Source organism: Spinacia oleracea, chromosome 5 (genome assembly GCF_020520425.1).
Source record: "Spinacia oleracea cultivar Varoflay chromosome 5, BTI_SOV_V1, whole genome shotgun sequence".
Classification (NCBI taxonomy): Eukaryota; Viridiplantae; Streptophyta; class Magnoliopsida; order Caryophyllales; family Amaranthaceae; genus Spinacia; species Spinacia oleracea.
Window position 1 is genome coordinate 116,589,802 of NC_079491.1, and position 11,249 is coordinate 116,601,050.

Consider the following 11,249-nt stretch of genomic DNA (forward strand, 5'->3'; position numbering starts at 1 on the left):
CATATTCAAGGCATTCCACCAGATTACTCTTGGAATGAACTTACTTGGGACTATTATAGCTCAAGTGATATTACAAGGAATGTGAACTGGTTTATGACATGGCCAATCCTTGGTTTGTTTTTGGTACAGGGGTATGTGAATTAGAAAATGAATATAAACCAGGGTTAACTAAGTTAGGTAGAATCCTTTTTCTTTTTCCGCTCTTAGACCCACTTTTATCATCAGCCTTCTCTGATAAACCGGCAAATTGTATTTAGGGGTGTGAGGAGGTGCAGGTGATGATTGTGATTGGAGATGATGAATGTGATTATGTTTTATTTATGGTCTCAATAATTACTGCTGTTTTTTGTGGAATTGAAATTAAATTGATGTTGCTGCTTTGTGATTTGATTCATAATAATCATATACGTAATGACATGTTATTGTTTTCTATTAGAATTGAAATGCTAAATTAAATATGATTCTTTTTTGTAATTTTATGGAGTAATTTACTGCAACTGAGATTTGGTTGATTGTCTGCTCTGATTAGGGTTTCAAAAGGGGGGAAATCGGCTAGAATTTGAATTGGTAAATAAGTAGGTTACTAGATTTATGAGTGTCGATTTGTGGTTTTGAAGAGTAAATAGCTTGCCAAATATGAAATGTATAGTAGGCAAAATAATAAAAATAAACTAAAAAGAACTTAATATCATTAATACTAAATCACAACCGGATAAAAAGGAGAATCACCTGATCATAACAACTTTAATCCACCAAATATCTCGGTAATTAAAAAAAAAGAACTATAAAAGAAAAAATTGATTAATTACCCAAGAAAATAAGGAAGTCAAATGTTATAACAAATCAGGAAACCCAAGTATATGAGTATATCACGCATGAGTAGGCTGTGTCAGCTGCAAATCCTCCTAGAATATCTCCCATTTTTCTTGAAAGAAGCAATTACACAATATCCTCCTACAATCTCTCTCATTTCTGTCAATTGCTCTGCAAATTTTGAGTATAATTCGGACTAATTTAGAGATTTTCAAGGTCGAGTTTCGTTAAACAATTTCCCCCAACTTTTTTGCTCTTTGCTTTTTGGAATTCTGATTTTGATCCTTTTTGCAGGTGATGGCTAAAAGAGCTAGCCTGCAAATTCCATGGGCTTCTGAGTGTAAAACCCGAAGCCTAACTTTTTCCATACCCAAAACAATTGGGTTTACCGTTAATGGAAGTTTCCAGATGAAGCAGCCGAAAATGGAGAGAATGTTTAGAGAAAACAACACGAATGATGTGATATTGATGTGTATGCGATGCATAAAGGGAGGCGATGGACAATCAGGAGCAGATAAGAGGCAATTCTAATTTCTTGCTTTTCTTTATTTTGTTTGTTTTTTAGATTCATGGTTTTAAGTTTGCTTATTTTTGGCTACTTTTGATACTGTTACTATAGGAGTATCAAATGTATCATATTTAAAAGTTAATTTGTATCATATTTTGATACTGTTTTCCTTCTCAAGAAATTTTCTAATGTTAATCATAGTTAATGGAAGTTTTTATACGCACATGGATGTCAATCATTTTGTTTATAGTCTATTATTATCCATCCCATACCACTCAATAAACTTAAGGGGTTAAAACCTAGGAGGATTTGTTGTTCTAGAAGCAGGGGCATAAATAAGTGACAAATTGCTCCAATTACGTTGGATCTCCATGACGGAGATATACTTCAGAGTTCAGAGCTCCTGCTGCATGAGTCTAGAAGGAAGCTAGAACTACTTGATCTCGATTCTTGAAAGACAGTCAGGAATATAGTTTTTCTCAGTATAATTCCGTAACTACTATTCTTTTGAAAATAATGTGTTTGATGTTGTTTGTATTATGTTAATTTGGGGTTTATGATGGTCTGATTTGGTGATTTTGTGATGGGGGTTTGTTGTTTTGTGTGCATGTTTAGATGCATTATGAGGCTACAGAGTTTGCTTACCAAACAGGAGTTAAGGTGGCTGTAGCATATGGCGGCACACCCATGGCTGAGTACGTACGTATATTAATCCATTAATTAATCCCAAGACCTGAGCTATTAGTGTTTATTGAATGAAGTATCCGTTGGTAGTTGTATATTGTAGTATCTGTCCTGCCCCTATTAGTTTAGTTTATAGTTCTGTCTTGGATACTCCGTGACAATTGTAATTATTTCAGACAACAGCAGGAGGAGGACTCAAAGGGGAAAAAGTTGTAGACCCAATACTTACCTTTCATAATGCAATGACATATAATCCAGAAGGGCACGCATCGCATGTATAAAATACAATTTAGTGGTTGTAGTACAATTTTTATCTAATTTTTATATTTAGTGATTGTAATATAATTTTAAGTTTTTATATAATTTCGCACGCATCGCGTGCATAAAATACTAGTAATTACAATTGCAAGTCATTTTCTTTCCCTAATTTCCGCACTTTCTCTCTCATCAAACCACCCATTCGCTCTCAACAAATCTCCTCTTACATGTTTCTAAGTCAAAATTTTTGTTTTTTTTTCTCTATCCTTCTCTAAAATCCTACTCCCGCCGTATCTTTTTGTTTTTTACGTTTTCCCCTTTGAGTGTCCCAAAATGTTTTTTTACATTTCATTTTATGTTATCACATAAATGCTTTAATATTCTATCAAAATTTGTGTCCAATGATTATATTAACCAATTAAATTCATTGGATCATTTAATCTCACACGTACACTTTTTCATTGTAACATTAAATTTTTCTCATTTTCTCAATATCAGAATTTTGATAAAAGTGAAAATAATATAAATAAACTGCCTTATTTAAATAAAAAATTGAGGAATATCAATCCACATTAATTAATCATTAAAATACGTGGAAAATACCAAACGTAAAGAACTAAAAGAGACAGCGGGAGTAGTTTCTTTTATATTCATTTTGAGGCTGTCATCAGACTTTCGGATGATAATTTTTGTTCTTTCCTTGTTCTTTCCTAATTTTTGTTTTATTTATAGATTGTTGATTACAATAAATCAATCTCCATATTATTAAATTCGATCAAGAAGATTGGCTGGCGTTTGATTTTAGTTTACAGTCATTCATATGGGTTGGTGGCTTCTACCTTATAAAAACAAACTAAATTGGAAAACCTCCTAATTGACCGACTAATGAATCATGCATACACGATTAATGCACGATTACCAACTGAATAGGAACACTAATCTAGTACTCTAGTAATATAAATAGGAACAATCCAAACATACGAAATACTACAACACATCCTTAATTAAAACAAACACTAATTAATTAAGGATACTCGTAGAATTATTCTCTCTCAAATATTATATATCATATAACGGAGGAAAAGTCGAGTTCCAAGATGTCGAAGAAGACTGATATAGTAGCGGTTCTCCTCATCCTAGCTGTCGGTAATTATGTTATGTTTAATGATCGATATCGATTGGTAAAACTATCTTGTAGTTGTATATATGATTAATTCAATGACTAATTTGAAATCAATTTTGGTAGTGCAAATGATGGCTGGGAAAGCAGTAACAGCATGTAGTGTCACTGGGGATACCTGTGGTTTTGCTGGCCTTGCTTGTTGTGCGGGTTATTATTGTGCTGTTAACGACACCTGTCAAGAAGGTAAGTGAAGCTAATATTTACCATTATTTTCTTTGGATAAAAATATCAATTAATGGATAGATTACTTGATCTAAGGGCCATTCGGCATTGTGTTTTTCTCGATTTGTTTTATTTAATTTGGTCTGTTATATAATTATAATCTGATAAAATTTGATCTTATCACTGCAATAATTTGTATCATTAATGATAATTTAATAATGATGGATCAAAAATCCCGTCATAAAAGCCTTTTGCAACGTGGCTAACAACCTATAAAGACGGGAACAATTGTCATAAATGTCTTTTACAACGGGCTAACGACGGGATATTTCCCATCAATGACGGCCCTCTTTTATGACGGATTTGCGACAAAAAATCCCACTACTATTGGCCTTTATCGACCAGATTTTTCGTCGTTAATGGTACAATTTCTTGTGGTGTATTTCTTTGGATCTAATCTGATCTAATTTGATTTAATTTTTTAGAATTACGAATTAAATAAAAACCTAAAATTATTATTATTAGGTCAAATGTTTAAAGCCGTGATCAATATTACACGTAAAATAAATTTCATTCAAACTTATAATATTGTTATTGTAAATATATTACACATTATTCATTTGACTTTGGTCATGATTTAAACACTTCTTATATTAGATAGTCTTTGAGTTCTTCATCTAGATATACTTGTGTTACACCAATTATTAAATGGACCTGGTCGATCCACACTAAATTTATTGTGGACAATGTCTTAAAAAATGCGAAGAACTTGTTCCTAGTTTATTTTGGCATTTTTATTAGGATTTCTATAAAAATAAAATCAAATTGGTGTCGTTGATACATGTTGTGCTTGAATAATGTGATTTTAAGTCACAATTCACTTTTTAAAATACAGAGTTACTATGATTCAAAAAATGGTTACTATATCTAAGAGTGTTGGTATTGAATTTATTATAGTCATTATATGAACAATAGAAGTCTCTATATATGTAAAATGGGTGCTAGAGAAAAATGATTGGTTTTTGGTGCATACTAATATTATTGTGGACCACATCCACGCAAGAATAAGTTTTTTTGTTATAAATACGTACTCCCAAAAAATGAAATGCATTAACATAAAATACTGTATTAATATTAATATTAATATTAATATTAATATTAATATTAATATTAATGATAAAATTTTAAAAAACAAATATATTACATATTTTTAAACATTATAACGAGGGGTTCGAAATATACATTGCACTCTGTATATTCTTTAATGCATGTTCTACGCACATATTCTGTTCTCACCGACCTGGATGTGATCATGACATATCGGTTATGATTTAGATGTGATCTGGACATACGAGTCCTGATATAGACGTGATCTAGACATGACATGATATAGGTATGATCTCGACATATCGGTTCTAATCTGGATATATTATTTCTGATTTGGACATGATATGTACATATTGGTTTTGATCTGGACATGCATGGTCTGGATAGATTGGTTCTGATATGGACCGACATGTCAATTTCGATATCGACATGATGTCGACAGATAGGTTATGATCTGGACATGACATGAACAAATCAGTTCTAGTATGAACATTATTCTGAACAAATCGCTTTTAATCAGCAGATCGGTTCTGATCTAGACATGATCTGGACATATAGGTTATGACTTTGACATATTGGTTTTGATCTGGACGTACATCATATGGATAGATTGATTCTAATATTGACTGGTCGGTTCAGGTCTTGACATGATCTGCCAGCTCCAATATGATCGGAATATGATCTAGACAAATCGGTTCTAATCTGGACATATCATTTCTAATATGGAGAAATAAGTAAAATATTACAAAAGAGACTAACAAAACCACAACTCAATATATATGAAATTAAATAGACTAACATTTAAGAACGGAGGGTGTTGGGGGAGTAATAATAATCCAAAATAATAACGGTAATAATAAAAATATTATAATAATGATGATTTGATTTGATCTAAACTTGTTTGATTCATTACAAGAAATTGTACTATTAACGACCGGAAATACCGTCGCGAAAGGTCAATAATCATTGATTAACGACGGGATTTCCTGTCGCGAACCCGTCATAAAAGGAGGTCGTCGTTAATAGAAAATCCCGTCGTAAATCCATCGTAAACCCGTCGTAAAAGACATTTGCGACCGTTATTCCCGTCATTGTTTGGTTGTTAGCCCCGTCGCAAAAGGCTTTTACGACGGAATTTTTCACCCTTCGTAATTAGGTTGTCGTTAAAGATACAAATTCTTGCGGTGATTATATATAATATGATTTGATATGACTAGATTTGATAAGGTTCTTAAATAAAGTGAACTAACACAAGGGCTTTATTTTCCCCTTTTTTGTTTTTATTTTTCAAAGAAATAAACAAAGCATATTAGGTAAATTGGTTTAATAAAACAACATTCCTTCAATTTTACGAATAAAAAATGATTGCTCAGCCCTAAAAAATTGCAAGATTAATTATTTTCTTGCTCAAGTGTATTAATGCAATAGTTGGTTTGTGTATTTAGGCCACTAAGGTAGCTTGTCATGGTATTATATATTCTTCCCTAGTTATAGTTAATATTATACCTATATATAATGCTTATGTTTGTGTTATTACTAACTGGAATGAATGAATTAAAATGGTAGTGTCGTTTTCTTTTTCTTTCCCTTCTCACATATCTATTCTAATCTATTACATTAACTAAAACAGACATTAGGAGTGTCACGTGTCACTTTCTGTTGTAAAATTTTCCCGCCTAAAATGTTTTCCTAAAAACATATCTACTTTATTTATTTATTTATTCTATCCTTTTTTATAAACTATTAGAATATTAGAATAATATAGAATATGACAATTAATAGATCGATACCACGTAATAATAATTTCCTTTAAAATGATTTTGGTAATATTTTAGTCAAATAGGTATATCAAATGGAAAATTTATGTACTTAATATTTTGGTTAAACAGCATAGACGAAATTTACATATTATATGATGAAATGTGTATATTCAAGATTTTTTTAATTGTGCATTTGTTTTATGAGGAGAAATATATCTGTTAAACAATTTATAAAAATATGGTCAAATAATAATTTTAGAAATCTGTGCATACACGGGATCTAATCTAGTTTCAACAATAATTACAACGATTAATGTTGTTTCAAAACTATATTTTACTTGCAGAGCTACGATCAAACTGCAGATTAGTTGGGGAAAGCTGCGGTGGATTTGGAGGTAGCTGTTGCGGTAAAAGCAATTGCTCAGGCCGCATTTTTGGAGGCCATTGTCTAAAACCATGATGCATATGTATGATTATATGTTTGGATGAAGATCGAAAAACTTCATGTTTTGTTTTGTTTGATTTTATTTTTTGTTTAAGTTTGATTAATTGGCATGTGTTCAATTTGTTGGTTTATTTGATTTGTATTATGTTTGTACTTTTATGTATTATTATGTATTATGTGGATATATTATAAGTACTTTTATGTATTATGTGGAACATTGATTTGAAGGGTGATCGATCCTACATGGCCTACTGCGTTTCAAGTTAGAGATCACCTAGCTAGCTGGCTTTCATTCCGTAATGTTCTACTCACTTATTTGAGTCTTCGACTTTAAGCTTTAAAAATCAACACAACGGTATTGATCGATGATCTATCTCTATTATATAAGTGAACAACTGAGTTCAAAAGTCAAAGAATACAAAATTGCCAAACTTTGGAAGTGCTATTTACAGAATATTTGAAATTTGCCATAATTTGGAAGCGGTTAATAATATTTTTTATATATTCCATATATAAATAAAATAAGTACTTCGTACTATAGTTTAGATATTATTTGCCATTTTTTTTGCCAAAATTTCGACTTATAAAGTTTTATAAATATATGTATATAAATATTTATCTTTATACACATAAAATGGCCAATTGGGGTTTATCTTTTACGGATTATGATCTAAGTTATCGATGTTAGACAATCTTTGTTCTATAAGGGAACAATTGAAATGTTTGCTTTTTAGTATTTCTCTTATTAATTACTTATAATATCTCTAAATCTCTAATATCTCTATTATATAAGCCAGCTCCTGAGGGCGTTTTAGTAACTTAACTTTTCGTGTCCACTTGCTAAAAGACGAAAATACCCTTGGTTTTGATGTTTACGGGTGCTTCACTGTTTGCTGAGCCCCTCACTTTCGTTTCTAGGGTTAAAGTTCCTAGCTTCTTCACTCTCGCCTCCCTTCACTCTCGCCTCCCTTCACTCAATCCCTCATCTTCCATCTCTCATACAATCAATTCCTTTTCTTTTTTTAATCAAATGTGTTTCGCTACTTCTCGGCAAATGCGATTCTACTTAGAGATTATTTTGTACAAAAATTACGACAAATGTAGGAGTTGATGAATTTGGGGTTGCATTTGAATTCCAGGTTTTCAAAACGCATTTGAATCGACAAATTGATTTCGCTGGTAATCGGTTAACAATGACGCGATCCTCATTGAAAATCAGGTTGTTTTCCTCTTTCCTCTTGATTTTCCTTTGCTTAATTTCTCATAATATCTGATGAAATGTATGTTATATATTCATTGAAATTATGGAATTTTTCGAAATGATTTTATTTCTCATCAATGGTAAGCAAATTTTCGAAATGATTTTACTTCTAGGGTTTGTCGGCTATCATCTATTGTTAACTGATTTGCTTTAGAAAGATTCGATTGGTATGAATTCGATTAAACCAAAGTCGAAGTCGATTGGTATGAATCAGCAACTGTACCAGGGCAATCCACATTTGGGGATTTATCAGCGTTTTAGAGATAACTTTTATTCAATCAAAAACCCAAATTCAATTTTTTGGTAATCCGCGGCTCGGTTGTACACTTACTTGCTTTACTCTATTCCCTATGTATTTATCTTTCATTTATGATTACTGCGTCTCCCATTCAATCTCCTTCATTTTTGAATTGAATTTTAACTGAAATTTTGTTTCTTTTCTTTTGAAAATTTGACAGTCCGAAGCCATTAGAAGTCACATAATCGGTTTGTCGTTGATGAAGTCGTCGTGGCCCGTCAGTGATGACAAATTGACAATGTAATTGCAATTGTTGTTATGTATTTGATACAATGGAAAAACTTAAGATCTTTCGCAGCAATAATTTTATAATCAAGGTATAATTTTTAGCATTGATCTGTGTTTATTTGGTTATATTGTTATAATTTCTGTTGTTTCTATTGTTGGGTTCCAAGTTTGTTATGATTCTGAGAATTTTATGTCTATTAAAGGTATGCTGGTAATATGGTTTGTTTATAACTTTATTATATGGTTATTGAGATTTTGTTAGGACTGTTTGTGATTTTGGTTGTTGGGACTCAGAAGTTTCCCCTTTATTGAAGGATTTGGAGGAATTTTACTAAAAACGTTATTTAATTTACATTTCAATTACTGAGAAGAACACAATTGTTTTGGGTCTCCAATGGTGCATCATTATGTGTCACTGTTTGGTGTTAAGCTGTGAAACAAATGGAAAATGAAAAGGAGTCTATAGGCAGGACCCCTGGCTTCTCTTGCGGTTATCGAAAAATATATTGCGGTTCATTAATTTAATCTTAGGCTCCTAACTGGTAAGATCTAAAGTGAAAAAGATGGGTAAGGTAAAGACATGAAAATTGCAGAGGAGGGTTTATTGAGATTCTTTTTTCATTTTGATCCACTATCTGCTGTTTTCTGATGGTTTCGTTGTTGAGGCATGTTTGTTTTTATTTTCCCCTTAATTTTTAGTTTTAGTTTTAAATTTGAGGAATTAATTTGATTTTAATTGATCATTTTATTATGCAGTAATACTTCAGAGATTAAAGATTTGAAAGCTGGGGCGGAGCTGCTTGATATTATTCTTTCAAAGGTTAATTCTTTTATGATAATCTTTATTTATTTCATTTATTTTCCGTGTGATTATTTTTAAAATATTGATAATTATTAAAATATCAGGCTTTACTATGATTATTATTGAAATTGTATGATCTGATTCAATGCAATCTTGCGTAAGTTGTTTTTCCTTCACTATTTACTTCATTTTGATGACTGATTACGGTTTTTGATGCCATAGTATCACGTTAATTATGTTTGTGGAAAGTCCTCGATTTTGGGTTTGTGATATGGAGTTTAATTGAATTGGTTTGTGAACGAAATTTCTAGAAACAGATTGATTTGGGTTTCTCTTGAAATGGCTGCTTTTAATTGACCTGAAAATTCAAAAGGGTTTTAGTCTTCTGATGTTGAATTTGGTAACAAATCACTAATGCAAGTGTTTTCCTGTATGATAGTCCCAGAGAATGGGCATGGAGCCTCAAAGAGCTGCAGTGGGGAAGTAGAACCACTGTCAGGTTCAATATACCCAGCAGGCTCACCTCGAGCAGCAGACACAGTGAGGAGAATAATCGGCACAATGAAGAAACCAACAGGCTTACCTGCTTAGATTTTTCGATTTCAAATTTTTAAATCTTTCGACGAAATCGAGTTCAGATTTGACGATGCATTCAAGCGAGATCCAAATGCTGCTGAGGTAGAAACAATATTTGATACTCCCTTGGAAATGTTCATCAAGGTTTGCTCTTTGGTTTAAGATCTTCCTTCAAGATACATGTTTTTGCGTGCTTTCTTTCTTTTGACATATTCTGTTGGAATCTTATCTCAAGATGAAAATCACAGAGCAGAGGAAAGAGAATGGATGTGATTCAAGTACTTGATTCATTAGTTTGATTATGAAACAGTTAACAAAGAGTATGGGATATGGGGTCTAACTGCTGGGATCTTGATTCAAGTTGCATCAGTTGTTTATCAAAGACCACCACCAATTGTGGAGCAGAATCCCAAATTTAAGGTTCCTGCAAACCAGTTTGATGATTAGGTATTTATTACGCCATGAATTTTGATCTGGGTGTCGTTCTTTGAGTTTGGTGTTTTGCATCTGGAATTCTAAGTTAATCGAATTTTGGAGAAATTTGATGCTTGATTTCGCCAATTTTTTTTTAAAATTAGCAGCTTCCACCGTTTAATCGGATTTCATTTTCTATTGATTTTTTAAATTTGTGGTCTTTGGATGCTGGTGATTATGTCTCAAATTTATGTACTAATATCATCAAACTTTGCCGAGTTTAACATTACTGATTTGATTCTGATGTTATTAGGTTCAAGTGGTAATTTGGATTGTAATTTTGATTTGAATTTGGATTTTAGAAGTTTTCATCTGGGTTTGTTTGATTGGTTCTGATTTTGATGAACAAATTTTCTTTTTGGAAGAAAAGCAGACTAATATATGTATGATGAACAAATTTGCTTTTGAAGATTATTCCACAACATGCTATTATTCCACAATCTAATAAAGTTGGACCAAGATTAAAACGAACCTGGGTAATTTCCCCACTCATTAAGTCAATGGAGGTGTTATTTTTATGTTGAGATGTTCCTTGGTGCTGACATTTTAGTCTTCTTCCAGACAACGTTCCCGGTTATACTATGGGCTCTGCAAGGATTTTTGGCGTACATCAAGAATGTTTACAACAATCCTCCTCAAGAATGAAAATGGTTCTGAACTTGACTAATGTCATCAATCTTAAATGAAGAA

General features: G+C 31.9%; 1 protein-coding gene and 2 long non-coding RNA genes across 5 annotated transcripts; all 3 read left to right on the top strand.

The window, feature by feature from the left end:
- The first annotated feature begins 677 nt into the window (after nucleotides 1-677).
- LOC130462013 (uncharacterized) lies at nucleotides 678-2,378 on the top strand. The gene is made up of 3 exons (XR_008922113.1): nucleotides 678-1,029; nucleotides 1,108-2,020; nucleotides 2,182-2,378. It is a non-coding gene; the product is annotated as an uncharacterized lncRNA (long non-coding RNA).
- An 853-nt stretch (nucleotides 2,379-3,231) lies between these two features.
- LOC110800236 (uncharacterized) lies at nucleotides 3,232-7,147 on the top strand. Its single transcript, XM_022005538.2, has 3 exons — nucleotides 3,232-3,409; nucleotides 3,510-3,629; nucleotides 6,820-7,147. The coding sequence occupies exons 1-3, from the start codon at nucleotides 3,361-3,363 to the stop codon at nucleotides 6,933-6,935; spliced, it is 285 nt and encodes a 94-aa protein (XP_021861230.1). The 5' UTR covers nucleotides 3,232-3,360; the 3' UTR covers nucleotides 6,936-7,147.
- Nucleotides 7,148-8,057: 910 nt separating this feature from the next.
- LOC130461180 (uncharacterized) lies at nucleotides 8,058-11,249 on the top strand. Of its 3 annotated transcripts, XR_008921577.1 has the most exons (6): nucleotides 8,058-8,139; nucleotides 8,640-8,796; nucleotides 9,464-9,527; nucleotides 9,949-10,229; nucleotides 10,321-10,532; nucleotides 11,121-11,249. It is a non-coding gene; the product is annotated as an uncharacterized lncRNA (long non-coding RNA). The 3 variants fall into 3 exon arrangements; XR_008921575.1 differs by having other exon boundaries at nucleotides 9,949-10,532; XR_008921576.1 differs by having other exon boundaries at nucleotides 9,949-11,035; nucleotides 11,121-11,247.

Coding starts and splice junctions, on each gene's coding strand:
- LOC110800236 (XM_022005538.2), top strand. CDS start 3,361: ATGTCGAAGAAGACTGATATAGTAGCGGTTCTCCTCATCCTAGCTGTC. Junction 3,410..3,509: donor TCTCCTCATCCTAGCTGTCG/GTAATTATGTTA, acceptor CAATTTTGGTAG/TGCAAATGATGGCTGGGAAA. Junction 3,630..6,819: donor TAACGACACCTGTCAAGAAG/GTAAGTGAAGCT, acceptor TTTTACTTGCAG/AGCTACGATCAAACTGCAGA.